Source organism: Pipistrellus hanaki (genome assembly GCF_964339955.1).
Source record: "Pipistrellus hanaki genome assembly, chromosome: 13".
In the NCBI taxonomy this organism is placed as follows: Eukaryota; Metazoa; Chordata; class Mammalia; order Chiroptera; family Vespertilionidae; genus Pipistrellus; species Pipistrellus hanaki.
This window is the reverse complement of record NC_140515.1, coordinates 53631808-53657840: the sequence shown is the minus strand read 5'-3', so window position 1 is coordinate 53657840 and position 26033 is coordinate 53631808. Positions and strand designations below refer to the sequence as shown.

Genomic DNA, 26033 nt, shown 5'->3' with positions numbered 1-26033 from the left:
TTTTGTCCTCTTTTCTGGTGGGATATTTATTGGTTTGCAATAATTCTTTATATTTTAAGAATATCAACTCTTTGTTTTACCAACATTTTGCAAAAAATTTTTCCTCTTGTGATTTATTTATGGTGGTTTGCCATTGAGAAATATATATATATATATATATATATATATATATATATATATATATATATAGTATTTAAAAACTTGCCCTTCATTCAGTTCTCATTTGTTGTTATGTTTTAAAGGTCTTCTCACCCAAGAAAATGTGAATATTTACGCATGGTAAATATTTACAGATTTACAAATTTTTTGCTTAGATTTTTTATTTATTGCCAATGCACTTTTATAAGACGTAGCCTGACCGTTCTTTCCCACTCCCTTTCTAAGATTACTTTCTTGTCCAGTGTTGCCACCTTCCTTCCTTTTAATTTACATTGTATTCTTGATCTCTCCCTTTGGGTAATAGCACGGTTTTGCAAAGTACTTTAGTTTGTTATTTAGAATCTTCCTCATTGTTATTTCTCCTAGAGTTTCTTGGACAATCTAGACTCCCTCTTTCCCCTCAAATTCTCAGAGTCCACTTCATGGGATGTGAAAAGTGAGTCTGTGGCTCGATCCCAGCCGAGTGGATCCTTATGACATGGTGCTTCTGCCCGACCCCCAGGCCCCCCACCACCCAGCGAAGCAGGTTCTTCTTTCTACGTGGCCATTTCTTGGGCTACGTCCCTAGAACAGCTTCTCAGTAATTCCGAGTTATCCACACAGGCGGGGCCAGTTTCCTGCAGCCTGCCTAACTGGGCGCGGGTTGCTCCAGGTACTTGACAAGATAGAAAAGAGTTCATCCCTTGGGTGACTTTCGGATGCTTCCTCTCCGTCGGGGTAGATGCGAATTTAGGATTCATGGCTTGTCCTGCCTGGGTTTCAGCTGTTTGGGACCTAGCAAAGGCCCTTGGTTTGGGGAGGACCCCAAAAGTGGGAGAGTGGGGTCTGGGCCACCTCCTGGACAGTGTGCTCTGATGTGGACGGTGGTCTCACTCTGGCCGGGCCCATGCCCGTGGAGTCCTCCTCCCCAGGGCCTGTCTGTCCTGTGGGCAGCTTCTCGCTGGCCACCCTCCCGCGAAGCCCTTCCAGGAGCCCAGGCTTATCTTTGTTTTGTGTCTGTGTTTTCCTGCCAAGTGGCATTCAGAAGAGCTTGAGGTCCAGTTATTACCAGTCCAGCTGCTTTATCTCTCTTTGGAAGACAAACTTAATAAATCACAGCGTCATTTTGGCTAGTTCTTGCTGCCTGTTACAAACCTTCCTTTGATTAAAATACATTCAAAATACACAGTATTTGTATTCGGAACATGTCTGCTGTGAATTTTACCCTTCATTTTCTGAGGGGAGAAAAATATAGCAATATTTTTTGCAAAAATTCTCATGCACAGGATGATATAGACTTACTTCTTCCCTCCTGTTTCAAGGTTAGGCAGCCTCACACAACCTCAACACCTTTGTGTTTCAGTCAGTAATGTTTCCTCAATGTTTTTCTTTTTCTTTTTTAAAAAATAAATTTTTATTGATATCAGAGAGGAAGGGGCGGGGGGGGGGGGAAAGAGATAGAAACATCGATGAGAGAGAAACATCAATCAGCTGCCTTCTGCATGCTCCCTATTGGGGATGGAGCCCACAACCCAGGCATGTGCCATGACGGGGAATTGAACCATAACCTCCTGGTTCATAGGTTGATGTCTAAACCACTGAGCCACGCCGGCCAGACAGGGCTTTGTATTTTGTAAGACTATTCCAGAAAGGAAAAATGATTTCTCTCTAGTGTGCTGAGTTGTTCCTTTTTTTTTTTTTTTTTTTTTTTTTTAAAAAAGTTCAATTCAGATGTCAGGTGCATTTTATCACTTCTAAAAAAGTTTCTTTGATTTTTGTTTTATTCATGTGATAAAATTTATTGTTTTCCTAAAATTTCCTAATTTCATTTCTAAAAATTATGCTTGGTTGTGCTACTCATTTAAATACACAGTTCTCCTTTGATCTCTTAATATTTTGTTTATGACTTGGTTATGAATGATCTGGTATTTTGTGTTTCATCTGTCCGACATGGGCAGATCTTTTCATTGCCATGATCTGCGCCCGATGCCCTGTCCCCTGTGTGGAGGCCGGGTTTGCTTTCTGGTTTTTCCTGGGCGTTAAGTCCTGGCTGTACCTCTCCTCCCGCTACGTGACTCCTTTTTAACGGCTGTGGGCTCAGGGGCTGCTTATCTAGGCTTGTTATATAACGATTTTCAACGTGAGAGCGAACAGGCTGTGAATAAGCTGGGGGCCCATTCTCTCCATGAGCAGCATCTGCTTCGTGTCATGGGTTTTTAAAGATACATTTTGGATTTTCTGGAGATAGTTAGCTGCCTCTAAGTTGGTGGTGGTTCCAGATAGTTAAGTCACAGTTGATTGGTTGGTTAGTTTGTTCATCTGCCCGTCCATCAACCCGTCCATCCATCCATCCAACACTTAAGCATCCGCCTAATGTTAACGTTCCCTGCTGTGCGGGCAGCTCAGTCCTAACGGTTCCAAGTGGATTGTCTCATTGAGCTTCCACAACACTGGGAGGCGGACAGTGTCCTCGACCCCTTGGCCAGCGCAGACCCGGGAGCCCGGACCTTTATTTCGGCATCGGTACTCTGTCAGACTGTGCACCTGCAGCGTCTTGTTTCTGTGTGGGGAGGAGAGTCTCAGGAGGGACATTGCTGAGTGCTTCTCCCATCCCCTGTCCTTCCAGGTACGAGCACGTCCTCATGGAGCCCGGCCCGGTCCCGGCCTACGCCCTGAAGCTGCTGGTGGCCATGACCGCGCACAGCCCTGCCCTCACCAGGTACGGACCCCAGGCCTGTCTCTCGCTCCACCTCTACGGGATGCACTTATGTGTCCTACAAACGTTAAAGAGGATGAGATTCCGCAAGTCTAACGCTTGAGTTGCCGGAGTGGTAATTTCTCATGTTTTATGGTTTGTAACGTCGGTCACTTATGCTGTTTGGGGTCTTGTCATCGTTTTATCCCCTATTGGAGTTGGCATCCTGTGGCATTTTTGATGCTTTAAAATTATAAATTCTTTAAAGAGAAAAAAACTAACACATAATCCTCTTTAAAATGTCAATCGTTGTTGCCTCATATTGTACGGAACGGTTTATTAAGTCGCTGCGGTATTTTCAGACAGTTACTTTCCGCCATGGTATGCAGTTGGCACGCTTGTGGGGAGTAATGGGGAGCTTTTCTTTATTGAAGATACTGCGTGCAACGATGCCAGGTTTGGGGAACTAGTTTCTAGGAGAATGACCACAGCTTTCAGTCTCGTGAAGTTTGTTTGAGGGCACCCAGGTCCACAGAGGAGAAGAGAAAACAAGAAAAGTGGTTGTAGCTGCGCCGGTGACCTCTGAGGGCTGCTGGGGTTAGGGCCATCTGTGGGCGTGGTGCACCTACAGCAGCTAAGGCACTAGGTCACGGTCATGGTCACGGTCACCTGGGTGTCCCCTGGTCTGCTCTCCTACCACATAAGTACTAAACCAGTGGTTCTCAACCTTCCTAATGCCGCGACCCTTTAATACAGTTCCTCATGTCGTGGTGACCCCCAACCATAACATTATTTTCGTTGCTACTTCCTAACTGTAATGTTGCTACTGTTAATGAATCGTAATGTAAATATCTGTGTTTTCCGATGGTCTTAGGTTCTCTGTTCCTTTTGTTTTCTATCCAGCTAAACCAGGCAGGTCGACACCCACACATTGAGAACTGTTGCTGTAGAGCCTGAGACCATCGGAAAACAGAGATATTTACATTATGATTCATTAGCAGTAGCAACATTACAGTTATGAAGTAGCAACGAAAATAATGTTATGGTTGGGGGTCACCACGACATGAGGAACTGTATTAAAGGGTCGCGGCATTAGGAAGGTTGATAACCACTGTACTACACAGTAGTGCACCCCATCACTAAGGTCACCTGTGAACAAGAAAGACTGTCTGTAGAGAGAATCCATCCTGGGGGAAGTCTGACCCAAAGTAATAGTCTGCAAATACCCCAGCGACTTAATAAACCGTTCAATACAATATGAGGCAATACAATATGAAGCAATACAATATGGGTGTGCCAGTGCACGAGGCACAGTGGAACTGACTCACAGCGAGCGGTAACGGGTGCTCTGGCCCTTGGGCCATCTGCAGTGCTGGGCGGAGGCAGCCCTCAGGCCATTCGCTTCTGCTGTGAGCAGCCACATTCATTTCCGAAGGGAAACACACAGTGGCACCTAATTCATTATCTCTGTGCCACCTGGCACACTGATTTCCACCTGGGCAATTAGTTTTTTTTAATGAGAAAAAATTTCAATTAATATTATAGCCGTAGTACACAATTCCATGTAGCAGTTTGAAAGGGCAAGATCAATTTTGAGCACAAAGATACCTGACCAGTTTTGTTAACTGAAATTAATTATTCCCCAGCCACCACTGGGCCACCTCGCCGCGGCAGGGCTCTTTCTGGATCCCCGTTCTGTCCCGGGGCTCCTCTCGTGGAGCTGGACGTTAACGTGGGAGTTGTCCCGACTCAGTTCTGAGTGCGGCCCCAGAGGTCAAGAGCAGAGCAATTTTCCAAACCAGTTTATTCATATTCCTCACAGCATTGTGCGAGAGGTCAGGTTGTCTTTTAAGAAGTGTGCGTGTGTGTGTGTGTGTGTGTGTGTGTGTGTGTGTGTGTGTGTTTTGTTTTTTTTAAGTCAGGTTTTCAAGGTATGGTTTACATAGAGTAAAAGTGACTCATTTTATTTTATTTTATTTATTTTTTTAAAATATATTTTATTGATATTTTACAGAGAGGAAGGGAGAGAGATAGAGAGCTAGAAACGTCAATGAGAAACATCGACCAGTTGCCTCTTGCACACCCCCTACCGGGGATATGCCCGCAACCAATGTACATGCCCTTGACCGGAATCGAACCTGGGACCTTTCAGTCCGCAGACCGATGCTCTACCGCTGAACCAAACCGGTTTCGGCAAAAGTGACTCATTTTAGGAAGATAGGTCTATTTCCCCAAACACATACGCTAAAGATGAGTATTTGCGTCATCCCAAAGTATTCCCTCATGCCCCCTGGGATGCTGGCTTATAAATTCTGTTGGCTGGATGGTGATATGACCTGGTCGATTTTCTATGTCATGTTAATTTTTAAAATACATTTTTAGAGAGTTAACACATAGCACATTACCAATGCCAGCATTTGAAAGGGGACACAGAGAAAAGCAAACTTTCACCTAAGCGATGGCTACTTTTCCCACCGTGTGTTAATTTTTCCGTAGATGAGTGTGCTGTCTGCCATCTGCACCTCTTCAAGCACACAGAGCGGCTTAGTGAGATGTAATTCACATACTTCTCACCTCTTCCAGAGAGACACGTAGTACTGCACTTGATGGATATCCAGCATTTACTTAACAAGCCCCCTCTGGTGAACATTTTTGTGTTCCTAATCTTTTGGTATTACAGAACAATGCTATAATTAATGCCATAGGTCATTCACCACGTGTGAACATGTATGTGTCGCATAAATAATGAAAACTGGATTTGCTTCAACAAAGGGTATATAAGCTCACAATTCGTCTGCACATTAGTTATCTTCTGGGGAATCTTCTGGAAAGTGTAAGACTCAGGGCCCAGCCCAGGCCAATTAAATCCAACCTCTAGGGCTGGACACAGGCACCAGGTATGTTGAGTTCCCCAGGTGATGCAGTGCAAGCAAGTTTGGGAACCGCTAGTCCGAGCTTTTGTAGTTTTGGAAGGGGATGAATTGCCTCAGTCTAGGATGTTAGTGCTCCCCACCAGCAGTGTAGGAAAGGGCCCGCTGGTGCCAAACCTTTATCAGCTTAGCGTCTACCCTGTCCATCATTGCCATTCTGACAGATGGAAATGGCCCCTTGCTAGTTAATTTCTAGTTTTTATTGCATTGTGAGCAGATCATATTTCTGTTATGTTTGTAAATTTTTATTATTATTTGTGGTCAATTTTTATAACGGTTCTATGTTTAATTGTTTATTTTATCCCAAAGTTAGGCCTAGCCCTGAAAAGAGTATCACCCACCCAAGTTTTGGAAAGTGTGTACGATAGTAACCTATAACATTTCCCCCAGCGACTTAGTGGCAAGGGTTTTAGGCAAAATGCTTGATTGTAAGTGTATATTAAGACTAGAATTCCTTTATTGTTACGGCCAAATCGGTTTCTAGTAGTATAAAAGTAACCATAAACCTTTTGTTATAAATGTAACTCATTTATTGGCTTCTTCAGCATTCTGTTCTTTGAAGGATTTTCATCTTAATTTAGCATTAAGAGTTTAGAGTGCCAATAATAACATTAAACCATCCTGCGTCAGGTGAAGCATTTATTATGTTACTGGGTTTATTCTTATAGGATTTCTTATAGGATTCTTGGTGGATAAAGAAGTCTTCAAAAGCTTAGTCATAGTACAAATGAGAATTTGCTGTTCCCCTCAGATAAGGAACAAGAGCCTGATCAAATCTGCATTGCACCTGACAGGGATTTTCTTAAAAATCACTATGGCCCTGGTGACTCTAGCTTATTATTGGTTTTATAGCAGAAAGGTAAATTGCTTACCACGTTGGTCCAATTTTACTGTTAGAAGGAGTGTGTTAAACTCCCCCGAGCACTGCCCTTTTCTCTCTGCTTAATTTTACAGTAGGTTGCACCTAACTGTTGCTTGAGGAGAGAACAGTGCCCCAGTAGCTTGTTTCCATTAAGAGATAATTCGTTTTGGCAAATCTTCCTTAGCAAACAAATTAAATTTTAACTTCTTGAGTTCTTTTAGAGCAAAATATAGCTCTCTTCCTGAACTGAAAAACAAAAAACAAAAATGTTTATGCTCTTATCTAAGAATTATTACTTTAATTTGCTTGAAAAGTGTTAAAGCTGTTTGTTTTATGGCAGGATTCACAAGTGTCTTTTAAAAGAATGAAGTTTCAGGGGTTTGTTAAATGGAGTCCATGTGAACCCAAAGTGTAACCTTCAATGAAAAATACTTCTGCCCTTACAGACTTCAGCTGACTTCCCTCATTGGTTTTATATTCATTTTTTGGCTATCCATTCATCCATCCATCCAACCAACATCTAATCAGCAACTACTGAGTGAAAACCAGGATAAGTGATAATTAAGAGAAAGTTCTCACCTTCAAGGCACTTAGAGAGTTTAGTGGAGAAGATAGAATTATATGAAACAACTAGGGGCCCAGTGCATGACTTTGTGCACCTTGAAAGGAACAGTGGGCCGCGAGGCTGCGATGGGCACAGGGATGGGTCTTGGCCCCTTCTCCATGCTCCTGCCGCTACGGCCCTGGTCCCTTCTCTGCTGGTAGCCCTGCTCCTGCCGCTGCTGCTCCCACGTGTTGATAGCGCTGGCCCTGCTCGCACCGCTGAGGGCACAGAGCTATTGGGGCCCATGCCAGCACTAGGTGCGAGTGGGGCCAGTGCTAGCAGTGAGTGTGAGCGGTGGCTGCTGCCCTGATTGCCCCTCAGGAGCAGGGGAAGGTGGAGAAGCCCTCAGGGGTGATTGGGGCGTATAGCCGCTGCTCCCACCTGCTGATGATGCTGAGCAGTCTGGGCCGGTGCTGGCAGCAGGTGCAAGCCCTGGGCAGGACCGTGGTGTGTGGGAGCAAACAATTTTCAGTAACTACCAGAGGCTTGCCCCAATGACAGCGACTGGCGCCCCACCTTGGTCTGGCGCCCCTCGCCCCTCCACCTGCTCCACCATCCCACTTTGGCCGATTCCCGCCATGTTCTGTGCTTTGCTGCTGAGTCCTGCCATGTTCCACATGCTCCCTGGTAGTCAGTGCACATCATAGTGACCAATTGTCCTGCCATTTGGTCTATTTGCATATTAGGGTTTTATATAGAGAGATGTAACGACTTCAAAGACACAGTCATGGTCAGAGCGTATGGGAGAACCTAAAAGATCTAACCCAACTAGCTGTATGATCTTGGCCATGTTGCTGAACCTCTCTGTACCCAAGTTCCCTCAGCTGGAAAATAGTCTACAGAAAATCCTGTAAAACCATTCCCTCTTTTCCTCATCCTCCCTTCTTCTTTTCTCATCTCTTCTTCCTTTTCATTCTGAGGAGAGGAAGGCATGTTGAAGGAAGAATTCTAGACAAGATAACCCCTTTGACAGAAGATAGAAATGTTGGATGATGTGGATTGAAACCAGAACTCCACACCCCACCAAGTAATGGGAAAAATATTTTCAATAAGAAAAAGAATGTGTCCGAAACCGGTTTGGCTCAGTGGATAGAGCATAAGCCTGTGGACTGAAAGGTCCCGGGTTCGATTCTGATCAAGGGCATGTACCTTGGTTGTGGGCACATAACCAGTGGGGGGTGTGCAAGAGGCAGCTGATCAATGATTCTCTCTCATTGACGTTTCTAACTCTCTATCCCTCTCTCTTCCTCTCTGTAAAAAAATCAATAAAATATATTAAAAAAAGAAAAAAGAAAAAGAAAAAAGAATGTGGTATTTGTCTGACGTTGGATAACAATTGTGGGAGCCATCAGAAAACACTCCGGGCACAGGGGGCTTCCATTTGCGTTTTATTCTCAGTTTACATAGTTTAATAAAATTAGGTTTTGCCATATTCTGATAGGTTCTAGTGGACACTTAGTAGTCTGACAGAAGAAAAAGCCCAAATCACTGGGAATGTCTTCCTGTTGTTAAACTAGCCAGTTAGGTGTTTTTTTTCCTTCAATGAGCTGAATTTCCACAGGTATTTCCTCTGATGGAATCTCGATGAGCGAAATAGCTATAACAAAGTGAAATTTTAGTGTTAAAATTAGAATGAATTGATTTCTCCAGAAATAATTTGCTGCTTCGCCAGGTGGCTGTGGGATTAAAAAAAAGCCTCATAATGAGAAGCAAGCCAATCTCCATGTCCCTGAGGCTCCCGCTTTTATTCCAGGGTCGCTGTGAGGGGCCTTTCCCATCCATTCTCTCCCCGCACTCGCAGAATCAGACGCAGGGTTTCTCCAGCAGCACGGAACCTCTGAGACCCATCCTTACCTTCTCTTTCCTCCCTGACGGGCATCGTCCATGTTTGTTGTTCTGGCCACTTGTTCAAATTGGGTCCATTTCTGCACTTTTTACTAAAGTACTAGTAGAGTCATTTCACGGGATAAAACAAGTGTAAAAGATTTCAAATACTGAGCCCATCTTGAGCTCCTTTCATCATCCTGCAAATCAAAAACTTCCTTTGCTTAATTTTGTTTTTTTGTTTCCCCTTCTCTCTGCCTTGATTTAGGATTATAGTGCTGTACACTTGTTCAGCACATGTTATTGGGACTTCAATACTGCTTAAGCAGAATTTGGAAATTAAATTTAAATTGACCCAATTGTCACTCTGGCTGAGGTCTTTGTGCGCTTCCACTGAGATTGAGCATAAAATTTTTGTTTTACTCTGGGAAGTTTAGCATTTTCTTTTTCTTTTGTCAATACTTTTTCTTGGTTCTACCATTAGAAATTGTTAACTGTCATTGAAAATTTAGTAAAATAGCATCTTCCTCCAAAACTGGTTTGGCTCAATGGATAGAGTGTTGGCCTGTGGACTCAAGGTTCCCAGGTTCAATTCCAGTCAAGGGGATGTATCTTGGTTGTGGGTACTTCCCCAGTGGGGGGTGTGCAAGAGGCAGCTGACCGATGTTCCTCTCTCAACAATGTTTCTAACTTTCCTCTTCCTTCCTCTCTGTAAAAAAAATCAATAAAATATGTTTAAAAAAAATAGCATCTTTCATCCTAAAGGAAGAGTTTAGACTTGGCTGTACATATATTACTAGAGGCCTGGTGCATGGATTTGTGCACCAGTGGGATCCCTCAGTCTGGCCTGTGCTCTCACGCAACCTGAGACTTCTTGGTGGATGTCAGACTGACCATTTCGGCCTGATCCCCACAGGCCAGCCAGGGATCTTGTGACATCCCTGAGGGATGTAGTAGTGCACGAGGCGCCAGGTGGCCGGGGAGGATCCCAAGTTCAGGCCTGGTGCTGTGCTGCTGCCACTCATTCCAGCCCCACTGTGCCTGCTGCTGCTACGCTGCTGCGGAGGCGGGAGAGGCTCATGCTGCTGCAGCTGCGCTTGCCAGCCGTGAGCATGGCGCCCAGCACTCATTGGTCAGCTGAGCGGCACTCCTGCTGTGGGAACACACTGACCACCACGGGGCAGCCCCAGTGTTCAGTGTCTGCCCCTTGGTGGTCAGTGCACATCATAGTGACCGGTCATTTGGTTGCTTAGCCTTGTTCTAGAAATCCAGAATCTATAAGTGAATTAGATCAGGGACGTGTTTTTCTTGTAGAGGATTTTTGGGTTGAGACCCTGTTGAGTTTGCGTTCACTGGACTCTAGGCAGGATTCTTATTTCAACAAGGTGATCTTTTCTCGTTGTTTTCTTTTAACACAGATGTGAGTTCATGGTCCCATGACCACTTAGCAGCCATTTCTGTGTCAAAAGTGGATGGTTTTAGGTGACTATTTGGGTTTGTTGTATTCCTCTACAAATGGTGGTTCCCCATTTATGTATTTCAGATTGATGTTCATCTGAGTAGGGATTGGGTTAAGTCTTTTTGTGTTTTCAAGGCATCCTTAGGCCTGTAGACTTTCCCATTCATCTGAAGCAGAGATTGGCCAACTGTGGCCCACATGGTCAGCTGGCTTGCAATATGGTTTTGTGTGGCCTGCCCAGTAAGAGTGTTTATGTTCTTAAAAAAAGAACGTAAACTTACCAACAGACCGGTATGAGACAGAGGCCTTGCTTCTGGCAAAGCCTGAACTACTTACTATCTAGCCCTTTCCAGAAAATGTTTCCTGACCCCTGACCTAAGGAATAGCACCTTTTTCCTTTATTCATGTGAGTGCAGAAATGTTAGAATTTTTTTTAGCTGTATGGGGCTTTGGAGATCATCTGGGTGTTTTAAAATGTAGGCTTTTGAATTATTCAGGTTGGGAAGGTCAAAGATCAGGAAACACCTGCCTTTGAAAAGATATTTTACTGTAGACTCGTAGATCCCAAGAGGAGGGGGCGTACCATGCCCAGGGAGCCCTGGGAGGAAGCCCCAGGGGCAGTCGGGAGGCAGAGGAAGTGAGAGGAAATGCACAGGAGCCTTTATTGTAGTTTACAAATGAAGGAGGACATGGACTGGGTGAGCTGGTTGAGGGTTAGCTAGTTGGAGTAATTTCCCTGGGCTCTGGAGGGCATGGGCTGGTCCCTGTGCTGGGGGTGGTGAGGGCCGGGAATAGTGACCCAGAGTGTAAAGCAGGTGGTTGTGTGTGTGTGTGGGGGGGAGGGGCGGGGGGGCGGCGGTGCTGGTTGTGGGGAAGATGTATTCTCTCTGGAGTTAGCAATACAGAACAAAAGGGTGTGATTAGTACCCTGGACCTGTCTCCATTTTATACTGAGGACACGGAGGCCCTTCAGGGAATTTGTGCTCCAAACCCCAGAATACAAAGCAACAAGCCTTGGGATCCAGACCTCCTGCTGTTGCCTTGTTCTTTGCCCCTCCCTGCACAGCCACCTTTTTAAGGAAACTCAGGTGGCATCACAGTACACTTTGAAGTTGGACTGTTTTAAGTGTCATGGTGTTGCATCTCCCTCTAGGAGTGGCTCAGTTCTCCAACAGTCATCTTCGGCCTCATGTGGCTCCAATAGCAGCCAGCCCATAATGCTCCTTGGCTTCCCTCTGCTTCCATCATGAGGGTCTGACACCTGTTCCTCTGATTGTCATCACGGTGGCAGCTCCTGGTGCAGTTCTGATCAGTAAGATAAACCAGGTTCCTGGGTCAGTTCAACCTCTTCCTTCCCTCGTCCTCCTAGGTTTCAAACCCACCTCTGCTCATGATGGAAGTCACCCTCACAGGGCAGAAATCCCTCCTCACTGTGCCAATCAGGGTATAGCTCATCGTTGGGACTCCTGACCGTACATCGGCTGAGTTTTTACAGAAGTGCTTCTGTTAAATTAATTTTCCCATCTGACCCCCGAATTCTGTTCCTGATAGAATTATGGAAGGACACCAACCAGAGACCTTAGGGGTTTGATCCAAGGCATTCCATTTTTCTTAAACTTATTTGTGAGGACAGTCAACAGTGATTGTTTGAATTCGTTGTTTACCTGTATCTTGTTTACCGTCACAGATGTTTCCCCTGAAGTCACAGTGACCTGGTCAACACGTCACTGCCTGTCCTTACTCTGCGGGTGTCAGTGGGTTCACTGAGACGGTTCCTCTCTCGTTAGAAACAAGTTACTCTTTTGAATCCGTACTCTCATGCCAGCCAGCCCTGTGTGCCGGAGGCCGGTCATTTCTGTTTTCCTCCTGTGTCCTGCGTGGACTCCAGTGACAGCTTTCCTCAGGGAGGGGCTCAGGCCTGGCAGAGACGGCCCTTTGCCAGTGGGGCCACTCACTGCACGACGTGTCGGAAACCAGCGTTAGTTGAAGTCTTTGGACAGAGTGGCCCTGGTAGTTCGGAGGTGGCAATCTACAGCAATTCCCAGTTCCTGCTTCTGTGTTGGAATAGGAGCTGCGAGATCCTTATTTTTAACTGAATTGTTTTTAAGGTGGAATTGTTTGGTGCTGCAAGGAACCGGGCGCCTCCTTCTGGTTTCAGGGTGTGTCACTTGAGAATCACCACTGCCAAGTCACTGCAGCTTGGCAGCTCCTGTGTTGAGCATCTGCCCCCCGCTGGTCAGTGCATATCATAGCGACTGGTCGGACCATGGGAAGGACACTTAGCATATTAGCCTTTTATATAGATAGATAGATACTAACACTATACTAATGCCTTGTTATTTCCATATTTCTATTTGGAGCTTGTCATTCATTACTGTCCTTTGTTTCCTATTTTAAGATGATAGTAAAAATGGTTAAGTATTGTGATTATCATGGAATGCTGCCTTGCATTCCCCCGAACGTGTTTCTTTCTTGCCCACAAGCAGGGTCGTCTGCTGCTTTTCTCTTCTTCCGAGTCTGTTTCCACCACGGAATCCTGGAAGGTGAGAGCACATCAGCTTTGATGTTTTCCTACCCGCAGGAAAAGTTAATGTTATTCATTCCCTCAGCGAGTCACTCCACAAATAGCTATGTTCACCCAGGTGTATGGACAGGGTCCCGGTTTTCATGGAGCTGGTGATTGCACGGAGGAATAGACAGCACACAGGGAAGCCAATGAAAAACCAGTTCAGCCAGTGAGGAGTGGCCCAGAGGACTGCCAGTGGGTGGGCGAGCGGAGAGTGAGGGAGTGGGTCGCCTGATTTGGAGAGGGTGGTGGGAACTTCTTCTAGAAGGGCACAAGGTTCGTGTGGGGGAGTAGGCCACATGTGTCAATGCAGCTTCATTATGAAAGAAACAGGGCACTGGCTTCCGGGACGCTCAGAGGCAGGGGTGATGACAGTGCCACCTGCTGCTGAGCGTGTCAGGAAGGTGAGGGCGGAGAAGGAACCATTTCAGTCGGCGGCGGGAGTAGCTTGCGTAAAGGTTATTTCCAGTGGCACGTGGGGGCAGAAGCCTCTGGGAGTGCACTGGGGTTGAAATGATGAGGTGGACACTGGGAAGATCGATAATCCCAGGGCGAGTTTGCTGTAAAGGGCAGCTGAAAAATAGGGAGACGATGGGTCAGAGTGGTTTTTTGCTTGTTTATAGCAGTGTTTTTCAACCTTTTTTGGGCAAAGGCACACTTGTTTCATGAAAAAAATCACGAGGCACACCACCATTAGAAAATGTTAAAAAATTTAACTCTGTGCCTATATTGACTATATATAAAGTAATTCTCTTGAATAGGAATCAAATAAACACAAAGAAAGTATTTTATAATTACTTTATTATGAAATATTAAGTAAACAAAATAGTGAAAAATTATAAAATTCTTGTCTTGTCTGCACCTACGGCACACCAGGCAACATCTCGCGGCACACTAGTGTGCCGCAGAACAGCGGTTGAAAAACGCTGGTTTATAGGATGAGGGGTGTTTTAGTGACGTTTCATCGATGAGAATGATCTAGCACAGAGGCTGGTGGGCCACATCCCGACCACCTGATTCTGTAAATAAAATATTACCGGAACACGGCCACACCGATTCGTTCATTTATCTTCTGCGGCTGCTTTTGTGTTCACAACGATTGAGCAGTTTTGAAAGAGACCATGTGGCCTGCAAAGCAAAATGTATTTACTTCTGGCAGGTTACTGGCAAAGCTTCCCTGACCCTTGACCTTGCGGGATGGATAACTGATGGAGAAAGGGGGATGTCCGCACCCCCAGTGGATCCGGCCTGCAATGTTCCCCCCAGGGGGTGTGAGAGCTCTCTGCCATGCGGAGGGAGGGCCATTGAGCTGGGTAGCTGGGGTGCTTGAAGGTGTGATTTGGGAAGTGGCGGTGCAGTTAGTAGTCACAAACTATCTAGCAACTGGGCACCTGAGGGTGGGGTGAGAAAAGACTTTGAAAGTGATAAGGCAATGAATTAAAAGGTCGTGTTTTAAATTCTTGGGTAATTGAAAATTACCTATTTTTATAATATTTATAGAAACAACTAGTGACCCGGTGCATGGATTCATGTACATTGAAAGGAAATTAATTAGAAGGTGGCTGGTGGGCGGGACTGGGCAAGAGGGGCCGGACATGACCTTTAGTCAACCTCCCGAGGTCCTTCCCCCGCCAGTCACACCTGGGATGGTGCCTCTGTGGCTTGAAAAGCATCTGCGGTGTTAGCTGGGTCCCTCCAGCAGGTAGGGGTCCTTTGGCCTGGCCTGCGGGGATCGGGCCAAAACTGGCTCTCCAACATCCCACAAGGGGTTCTGGAGTCGAGAGGGCACTCTGCAAAGTTGCTATCGTACAGGGTGTGGAAAGCAAACGCAAGTGTATGGTAAACCAGATTGGGGCCGATAGTGCCCCAGCAACAACATAACCCATGGCCAAAGGTGGAATTGTGCGGTGCTGTGAGGAATTGGGCTCCTTCCTCTCTGGTTTCAGGATGCATTACCCGAGAACTACCACTGCCAAGTCATTGCAGCTCCTGTATTAAGCGTCTGCCCCCTGGTGGTCAGTGCACGTCATAGCGATCGGTCAGAAGATGGGAAGGACACTTAGCAAATTAGCCTTTTATATACCGTATTTTCTGGCATATAAGACGACCCCCTAATTTTACAGTTAAAACAGGTTTAGGCCTATATTCGCTGTATAAGACTACCCCCCACTTCAAAGAAAAGACTTACTTTGCCGTCAAGATCTGCAGATATTTTTTGTGCAATTTTCGTCTTTTGCCCCCGATTTTCGGTTGACTTTTTTTCGTTTCAAAGGTCATCTTATACGCCGGAAAATACGGTATACAGGTAGATACTAACACTATACTAATGCCTTGTTATTTCCATATTTCTATTTGGAGCTTGTCATTCATTACTATCCTTTGTTTCCTATTTTAAGATAATAGTAAAAATGGTTAAGTATTGTGATTATCGTGGTCATTATTTTAACAACTTCCTCTTTTTACAGTTGCCTTTTAAAAAACAAATAAGACATTTTTCCTGTGGAAAATGTTACATTTCCCCTAGTAAATCATTTAAGTGTGTTTAGAATTATGATTTATGTTTAGCTCTTTGGGATAGAGGGACTCACTTGTTTGGACCCCTCAGTTCTCTCTGGAACCCTCCTGAAAGGTGGGTTCTGGCCTGGTCCTTGAGGCTTCAGGGGGCGGGGTTTTATGAGTTGGGTTGTATATGTTATTGGAGCATTCCTATGTGTTCTGCTTGAACTCCTGCTTAAAGTGGGTGCCATCCAGTTCCTGCTACACATGTGCCTAGAATTGGTGGTTAAACCTCAGGTCTTCCATGCTGCTGGCCATACTTGATCACCTGCTCCTTTGAGACATTGTTTGGGCCTGTGACTCTGCAGGCCTTTCCTAGTGAAGCTTGCCAGAGCCCTGGAGGGATGGGCAGTGGGGGCTGCTCACAGGTCTCTGGCCATCTCCTTTTCAGGCTTCACAGTCAAGAGCCCTTAGCTTCCCAGGCCACTAGACGGAGCTAGAGACCGTTCTACAAAGCCTATGGCCATTGTGGAGGTGGCCCTAAAGCATTGTAAAACCAGTGGTGCTCAAGTCCCATGGTGATTTTACTGCGGGAGGTCTAGCCTGGGCTATCAGAATGGGAAGTCAAGGTCAAGGTTTCAAGCTTCCTGACCATTTAAACATTGGGCATTATAGCCAGCAAAGCCATCAGCTCATGGCATCCTAGCCGTTGACATAATAATCAAAGTCTCTTAATTTGATTAGCGAACCTTCTAAAGTCTGAAATAATCAATCCCTTGATAATATTTAGCAAGTTTTAGCATCGCAGTTCCATTGCAATGTTTGCACTTCCTTTTGGTGGTTTACCAGGGCAGTTTACCATGTTAGAATCAGCAATGTGCTGCAGACGTTTGCTGTTGTTTGATAAAGTCGTGCATTGCCTGTCACTGGCGGTCAACTCTGAAACAAGTGAAGCCCAGCAGAATGGAGTGTAGCATGTGGCCTAAGGCATAGACTCGCCGTTCGTTTCTCATCTCTCCCCAGTCCTCCTCCATTTCAATGTCAAGTCCTCTCATTTCATGTGAAGGCAGCTATTGGTCAGACTGTATTGCAGTGTTTGCTGTACAGGCAGGGCCTTTGTCAAATAATTAAAGAGCACGAGAGCTGCCAGACTAAACAGTGGTCTGCGTCTCAAATGTTCTGTGGCTTCCTGGGCACACCATTACCATCTCCAACATATGTTATCACTTAGCGGTCTCTGCCATCGCATGTTACATAGGGAAGAAACCCCGGCAGGGACGTGGGCCACGCGGGGTTCTTCAGTGAGGTAATGCTCCGAGGCACCTTGCACCCTCCCAGCGCACCATCACATGCTTGTCTTCCTTCTGCTTGGAGTCATAAATACAGCACAGCCCAGCTGTTTGCACAGTATCTTGACATTTCCAAAGGGAAAATGGTCAAAGGAAGGAAAAGGCCATTTCTCACAATAAACATGAAAAAGCATCACCTTCATTAGGAATCACAGAAAATGCCATTAAAATAATTTAAAAAAGGAAACTGGTAGAGTGAACATACTGTTTGAATAGAATCGATTGGGGTAACATTGGTTAATAGCATTCCATACATTTCAGTGTGCAGCTTTATAATACTGCTTGTATATAATACCTCATTGTGTGCTCTCCACCCGGGGCCTAGTCTCCGGTCACCACATGGGTTAGGTTTTGAATAGCACTTGCTGAGAGTCCAGTGCAACGTGCGCTTTCATAAATTAGCACATCTTTTGTGATAAGCAGGCTGTCAGTATGTATTAAATCTACTCCTATGAATATATCCTAAGGAACATAGTAAAAGATACGCACACATATTTATGTGCAAGAATGTTCACTAAGACACTTAAAACAATAACAGTAAAGACAGCTCCTGTGTGTGTTCAGAGAGGGCTTTCTGCGGGCCGCGCAGTGCGGGCTGCTTCCCGTTCGCAGCGTGTGTCCCCGCCTCACCATCGCGGAGGGAAGCAGGCGGTGCTGTTGCCTCTGAAGAAAGCACGGAGCTAGGACCAGTGAAGAGCTGAGCGCGTTAGGAGTGGTCCTTTCCGCACCACGTTGGTTTGCTTTCTAAGGAGCTAATGAAAAATGGAGGACAAGGGTCCTTCAAGAGGACCAGTTAAATACTTTGTAGGCTAGAAAACTGTGCCTGTGCAAGGGCTCATATTTGAGAGGACTATGCAATGATATAGGAAAGGTTTTTAATAAACGCAACATATGTGTTATGATCTGACCTTGCCCTCCCACCCCCTCTCCTGACACCGTGTCTCTAACAGGCTCTGTAACTGGCAGATTCCAGTTCTAATCCCAGCGCCACCGAGTGCTACCATCATGGGCTTGGTGAGCACCACCGAGTGCTACCTCCCAGAGGAAGCTTTCCCTGGGGAATGGACTTAGCCTTTCAGGGTCATGAGACAGCAAATGGGGCAAGGCTGTCCGAGTGACACGGGAATGTACACAACTGGTGGCTAACAGTGAGCTTGACCGATATGAATAGAAAAGAGAGAGAATGACCTATGTGAGTAGAAAAACAGACAAGTAAATAGTACATAAAAACTTATTAATGATTTTCTTACAGTATCTTCCTTGTAATGCTTTTCCATTTTTTCAAACATAACACTCTATACGATATATTTTATGCTTCTGTATTTCTATATTTTATATAAAAAACTTTAAGTAGTTATAGAAAATCATTACGAATTTTAATTTTCTGTAATTAGGAAGACATCGATTCATTAAGTATGCACTTACAGGCTGGTGGTTAGTTTTTTTGTTTTTAAAAAAATATATTTTCATTGATTTCAGAGAGAAAGGGAGAGAGAGAGAGAGAAAGACACATCAGTGATGAATCATTGATCGGCTGCCTCCTGCACGCTCCCTACTGGGGATCAAGCCTGCAACCTGGGCGTGTGCCCTGACTGGGAATCGAAACTGTGACCTCCTGTTCATAGATGGACGCTCAACCACTGAGCCACACCGGCCGGGCAGGTTCTTACCAGACATTAACATTAGTGACAGTCCACAGCCCCCTGGGTACCAGGAGTGTGGGTGCCCCTGCAGGAACAGTTCCCCGGAAGCCCCTGGCAGCCCGGGACTTGCAGACACCCTGCAGCACGTGGAGGTAGGAGAGGGCCGGGCGAGTGTAAAGGAGCGGCCCAGCTCTTCGTCTCACCCGCCGCACTTCCTGTGGCAGGAGCATTTGGTGGCCTCCTCCATGCCTCGCCACCGGCCTGGATTGGGCATCTGCTGAGGTAATAGATAGAAAAGCATTTTTTTTTTTTTTAAATATATTTTATTGATTTTATACAGAGAGGAAGTGGGAGAGAGAGAGAGTTAGAAACATCGATGAGAGAGTCATCGATCAGCTGCCTCTTGCACACCCCCTACTGGGGATATGCCCGCAACCAAGGTACATGCCCTTGACCGGAATCGAACCCGGGACCCTTCAGTCCCCAAGCCGACGCTCTATCCATTGAGCCAAACCGGTCCTGGCTAGAAAAGCATTTTGCAGAGTTGCTAATGTAACATACAATTCTTTTATTTTCATCTAAAATCTCCTTTTTGTAGGAAAAACACTTGCTTTTCACGTAACCATATTTTCTCTTACTGAAATGATCTTTTTCATGCTACTTTAGGCAATGGGAGATTTTCATATATCGGGGGTGCATTCTGGAGTAGCCTCATTTTCTAACTTAATTCTAAGATCTCAGCTTTATAAGTTGGATTATTTTTGTATCATATGTGTTTTTTGCCCACCGGGGTGTGAACTTCCTCAGGGAAGAAGTATAATGCCTGCTCATAAGGAGGATTCTATAGATCTCTGTAAAATAACCAGATCTAACAATGCTATGTGCTAACGCTGCTAGATTCTCAACCCTGCCCTCCTCCTCGTTTGTGTGAAAAATAATTTTGAATATGTGTACCTTTCCTGGGGAAACTTTTGCAGTTCTCTGCAAGAGAATGAGCCAACATTGCAGGCAAGGGCAGACATTTCAAAGAGAAATGTTACCAATATTATTGCTTTCAGAGCAGACATAATATCATGCTATAGCGAAACATTATGAAACCATTTCTGTTTGAAGCTGATTCACTGAACCAATAATTTGAAATTCAGCTGATGGTAGAGATTTTTTTTTATTTAAAAATGACTGTTGTTGGTCTATTAGGCTGGCAAATTGTATAAGTCATAAGAAATGAAAGATCTTTGTTTTCCATCTAGAGCTCCATTAGGGACAAATACAAACTCTAAACCTCCTAAGCAGCATTTTGGGGAAAATTTTTTATAAGTCCGACATGTATTTGGGTTTACACATAGTTGGCCAGGAGCAGCTAATTTAAATAAACAAATATGAATTGTTTTTTAAAAGGAGGGGGTGTCCCAGGCCGGATGTCTCGGTTAGTTGGAGTATAGTCCCATGCACCAGAAGGCTGTGGGTTTGATTCCCGTCGGAGCATATACCTAGGTTGCTGATCAATCCCCAGTCAGGGTTGGCCTCTTGCACACCTCCTGCTGGGGATCAAGTCTGCAGTCCAGGCTGGTGTCCTGACAGTGATTCAAAGAGGTGACCTCTCAGTGAATGGGACGACGTTCACTCACCTGAGCCACACGGGCCAGGGCTATATTTTAAGATACTATTATGAGAAGTCTGGTGTTGGGAGTGGATGCTTAGATCTGATGTTGGGTGACTGTGCTGGAGGGACCTGTGCCTTCCAGGTCCCAGTGAAGAAGCAGCTGTGTCTGTCCCTGTGACTTCCTTGGCTTTGGTTGCTAGGGCAACTCTGATATGCATGAGCTTGGCCATGTCAGCCCAGGCCTAATGAGAGTATATATCATTAGAACAAAACGTCAAAAGACCCATGTAGGAAAAGAGATTGAGAACATCTGGGAAGCTGAGAAGGAAAACCGGGAAGGTGCTGGCCTGGAGCTGTGCTTGGTCCTGAGTCTCTGCTTTTCCCGTGCTGCCCTGCCATGAGCTTCATACTCACCTCTGAGCCTGCCGCGGCCCAGGAAAGGGAGAGAATGTAAATGAATTGGACGTTTGTAGTCAAAACCTCTCCTCTCCCCCATGGAACCATGGAAACGATCATGCTCGGTTTGCCGGACACGGGGCTGGGGCTTTCTCAAGCTTCAGTCTTCGGGAACTCGCTCTGTATCTCACTTTCCCTTAACACACATTTGTGAACATGGTGATCTTTTTGGGGCTAGTCTCACAGGCCTTTTTTTTTTTTTTTTTTTTTTTTTAATCAATATATTATCATAGACAGACAAGCTCGAGGGAGGCCGGATGATAAATTCCCTTCCCATCCACCTGGCATCGTGTGTGAAATAGACAAACAGCATGTATCTACAAAGGCAACACGCTTAAAGTGCTGCAGTTTATCACACAGAGTGAATTCCAATAAAAGGAAGGAATCTGATTTTTAAACTGAATCAGGACCAGCAAATTATAGCTTGTGGGCCAAACATGGCATGCTGCCCGTTTCTGTAAATAAAATCTCATCGGAACACGGCCATGCCTCCTCGTTTCTGTGTTGTTTTTGCCTGCTTTGCCATTCCAGCGGCAGAGGTCAGTAGTTGCTACATAGACCGTGTGGCCTGCAAAGCCTAAAATATTTACTGTCTGACCCTTGACAGAAGAAAGTTGACTGATCCTTGGCCTAAAGGACTATTTAGAGACGCAGTCACTTTTGAATCAAGGCTATTTTCTCTTAAATTGCATGGAAAACTTATTCTAGTAGATGACATTTTTAAACAAGGTTTAAAAAAAATTAAATAAATAAAAATAAATAAAAAATAAACAAGGTTTAATGGTGAAGTACCTAGATTCCATTGGGTGATGGGCACCTATGCTTTTTAAAGTTAAAGATGATTTTTAAAAATCACCGTGCATTAAATCATTAATGCTGAGAAGATACCTGATGAGGCACCTTTGAAAGAGTACAATGTGACAGGCTCATAATTTAACTGTGCGGTGATGATGGGTTACGCGATTTGGCCAGCCTTGCCCAGTTTGATAGTCTTCATAATAGTTTTGAATTTTAATAAAATTTTACATTTACAAATACTATCTTGAGATTTTGCTTGCTTCAGATCAATAAGGCTAAACTAATAGTCATTTGCAAAGAGGCTTCATATTTCTCGTGTTTAAACGGCTGTAGTTCAGGGTATTAAAAATGAGTGATGTTTCATCAGATGATTTCTCAGTCACAGGATGTAAGCAGCAACACACAAGCCGTCTGACGTGTGGTTATCTTTTTATTTCTTAACAGACTTGTGGAGGAGAGCAAACTGGTCCCGCTCATTTTCGAAGTCATCCTGGTAAGGAAATATGAAACTTAAAACTTCTTAAAGTTTTGACCATGTTGTGCAGTAGAGCGCTGACCCTAACTGCCCGGAAGACTTGTGTGTGTCCCTCATGATCTGACTTAACCTCCTCGGGCCTCAGTTTCCTTGTCTACGCTCTGTCCCACTGTGAGATTGCATAGGGACACTGCCCTCTTGTCACAGTCCTTGATTTTATTTCTGTTGACGGAACACCACATGTTATCTAACGTGGGAAGTACTTTTTCTGAGGTTGGTTTGTGGAGGAAGGGAAGACTAATGACCACTGTTCTTCCGTATGAATTTCTCATGTTCAATGTGAAGCCCTCTGTAGTCACAGGGTCAGACCAACAGTTTATGCCTGTGGGCAGAATCTTCTTCAGGACATAGCGTGCCTAGCTTCCATACGCCATTTCTTCACAGAATGCCACTTAATTGGAAGCCATCTGTTCCAAAAAGCCTTTCACCTGAGGTTTCTCCGTGTAGGGAATAAATGGGATGCAGATTGACTTTTCTCACTTCCGGTAAATCCCTGCTTATAATAAACACAGATCGGAAAATCAGGTGGAAAACTGAGTTGGTGCTTACAGCAAGGGAGCACCTTTAACCAAAGAAATGCCTCCCTGAATGGGGGCGGGAGGAGGGGAGGGAGGAGATACCCCCTTTGCCAAACACTTTCCCTCCAGAGCTGCCAAAAGTGCCAGGGGCAAAGGAGGGGGACAGACCAGCCTAACCTACCTCGGTCATGGTCGGAGCAATAACTGGGATGGGCTGCTAACCCTCCACACGGAAAACCAGCTTTCTTTAATCCTCTGAGACATTAATCTGCAAGTTGTTTGTATGTTGCTATGGCTCCACGGGGAAAACGGTAATTTTCTTTGCTCCAGCTCCCTTTGGCTTTCAGAGGAGCTGGCTGGGGCTGCTGAGCTGTTCGAATTGGGTGGGGAGGAGTGGTTGTGGGTTAGAGCCCGGATTGAAATTGCTTCAAAAATAGTAAAAGGGTGTAACCAATGTCCATCTGAACTAACACAAACTCATATTGAATGTCAACTATAATTGAGAAAATAAAAGAAAAGCAAATAGTATTTTAGAAGCACTATTAGGAGAAGAAATGGAGGAAAAGGGGGGCGAAGACACGTGCAGATCAAGAGCTTTCGAGTGGGAATTCTAAAGTGTTTTGCTTGCTAGTTTGTTGTGGAGGTGGATGCATTTCTGGCCTGCATGGTAAGGTGCTGTGTTCGGCCACATGCTCGGGCATAGTGGCAAGATCCTGTGCTGTCCAAACTCAGCCACATCGGTCTTGCATTTGAAAAGAGATGGTGCTAGCCCTGGCCAGGTGGTCAGAGTGTCGACCAAGGTTGTGGGCTCAATCTCTGGTCAGGGCACACACACAAGAAACAATCAGTGAATGCATAAATGAGTAGAACAACAAGTTGAGTTTCTCTTCTCTCCCTCTCCCTTTCTCTCTCAAATCAATTAAAAATAAAACAACACACACACACACACACACACACACAAGAAAGAGAGAGAGGCGAGTTGCAGACAGGGAGACTGTAGAGCTACCATGGGCCGTAGGGGTGGGGCACTCACCCTTGCTGTGGCGGGAGGGCCTCTACCCTGTTGAGGTCAGTACAGCTCCTTGGGTCCCTGATAACAAAGCCTTACCTTTTGGCAATCACCTCAAGGTCTGAAGGCTGCACATGGAAATTTCTTCTTGCAGGTTTACAAAACCCCTCCGTATACTCGATTAGTCTTTGCATAACGCGCACCTAGAAAGGCTTCGCATTTTACAGGTCACAGTGAAAGTTTAGTTGAGTACTGCATGGTTTAAGCCCTCGTTCTTGAGTTGTGGCATCGTCGGGGGTGGGTAGACGGTGACCTCTACTCTCCAGGCCAGGATTTCAGCTGGTCCTGAGCCCCGTGACCTCGCAGGCAGGTGCAGGGCGAGGCTCTTCCTCCGGCCGGAGCAGCGCTCTACTCGGGCTTCTTGTAGGAGAGAGTGTCATAAAGACACTTGTGCCGCTGCTAAAAGAGTAAAGAAAAACAATCACTGTTTTTGGGGACAGGACATTGCTGTCCTTGAAGAACATTATTAAACCCCTATTCTACTTTCGTCCTTCTTGAGTCGAAGAATAATCTCAAATTTCCCCCTCTGTATCAATACATTTCCTATTCCATGAACTATCTTTGTAGCAGTTATTCTGTAAACTATTACCATGTCCTTTCTAAAATTTGCCACTGAACCTAGGCATAAAATAGTATTTTATTGATGCTACGGTGTGTGCAATTTTTTTTTTCAGATTTTAACGTTTCTGAAAATGAGATGTACTTTCCAAATCAGTGGCTTCTTACAATTGCTCTCAGCCAGGTGACCTGGTTGTCATTGTCTTAACCAGTTTATTTTGCCTTTCTTTTTCTTTTTATGTGCCCAAGAAAGATATCCTATAATGATGTATGACTGAATAATTCTAACATAGCCTTTTCCATAAAAATAAAATAAAAACTTGAGGTAATAAAAAAGCATGTCATTGTTTAATTGGCAGCATTTTTCTTACTGTTTGATAAAATAATGGTACATCTTAGAACTGTTGGATTCCTAGTTTCAAGAAGACACAGGATATTCTTTAGTTAGGTTTGGTTTCTAAGTTCAAGAGCATATGTGGGGTCTGGACATATGTAGCAGCTTTCAGCAATGATTTGATCAGAAGGAGACAATGAAAAGATTGTGCAGGGTCCTGCACACTTGTCTACTGCTTGCGTCTTCTAGCCACTCACTCAAAAAGCAAAACAGCATTTGAATCATTCAGCTGGTGGTCCACTGTGACCTCTGGATTTTTTTTTTTTCTTCCCTTTTACTCCTAGCTCCTGACTGTTTTCCAGCTGCTTTTTGATGTACTTAGAGCCCAATTACAGGCTTTTATAACTTCTTTCTTCTTTTCTAGAATTCCACACATGCTGTGCTCTTCCCAGCAGTGCCTCCTCCCATGCACGGTTTTCATTGAGAAAGCAGACCTTTCTCTTCTGCCGGGCTGGGATTGCGGGCAGCGTCTGTGTCTGTCCTACAGGCCAGGAGGAGAGCGGAGATGAAGAGAGCAGAATTCTGAATCTCATGTCCCGTTGGCACAAAAGAGCCACGTACAAACTTTAAGAAAAGATCCCCGGGGTTGTGCGCTAAAACCGAGAGCTCCCGGTATGGATCGCATTGGTTAAAGACATAACCCATGGAAAGGAGTTTTTATTATATTTTCAAAAAGATAAAAGCAATCTTCAATTGTAACTGCCAACTCAGGAGATACAGTGAGTCCTCCTGCCTGGGTGCCTAATGTCTGGCCCTCTGGTGTGCGGGGCAGGGAGAGAGCCAGGCGTGGGCACAGAATTGGTCAGGAGCAGCATGGGACTTGATGGAGGGAGGAGAGGACACTGTGGGTCCCAGGGGAGGGAGGGACCCACTGCTCAGTGTCGGGGAGAGGAGGGTCACAGAAGTAACCTTTGAGTGGGGCCTAGAGGGAGGTGTCATGTGGAGAGAGGGCATCCAGCTTGGTGTGCCTGGGCCAGAGACCACAGGGAAACGTAGGGGAAGAGGATAAGGGCCATTTGGGCCCTGGTCCTGCAGGGTGTTATGCCGGGGTGGTTCCGTGCAAATAGCTTATGCTCTCTCAAATCAGTGCCCTCTACTTCAAACAAACCTTCAGAGCCTCGGTGCTGCCGGAGCTATGAGCTATTGGCCACCGCGGTGGGACCGGGAGAGAATCAGGCTTGGCGTCATGGGTTACACTGGACACTTGAAACAGGTTGAAAGCTGAACTCTGGGAGATCCCTGCGGGTCTCCTTCAATGAGGTTTTTGAGTTGAGCCAAAAGGGCTGAGAGGAAGGAAGCCTAACAGGCAGAGCTGGTCTCCGAGGTCCGATCCCAGGGCCCGGGAGCACTAACACCACACTCAGGGTGGAAGGTTTTCTTTTCTTTTTTCTTTTTTTTTTTTTTTTAAAAAAAAATATATTTTATTGATTTTGTACAGAGAGGAAGGGAGAGAGATAGAGAGTTAGAAACATCGATGAGAGAGAGTCATCGATCAGCTGCCTCTTGCACACCCTCTACTGGGGATGTGCCCGCAAC

At 45.3% G+C, this 26033-nt stretch overlaps 1 protein-coding gene across 1 annotated transcript in view; it reads left to right on the top strand.

Annotated features, from left to right (window-relative positions):
- Positions 1–26033, top strand: part of ULK4 (unc-51 like kinase 4) — a 198324-nt gene that overhangs the window by 68018 nt on the left and 104273 nt on the right. The window contains exons 25-26 of the mRNA XM_084902535.1: positions 2765–2857; positions 21868–21916. Of these exons, the coding sequence (XP_084758661.1) occupies positions 2765–2857; positions 21868–21916 (142 nt within the window). The remainder of the gene's footprint in view (positions 1–2764; positions 2858–21867; positions 21917–26033) is intronic.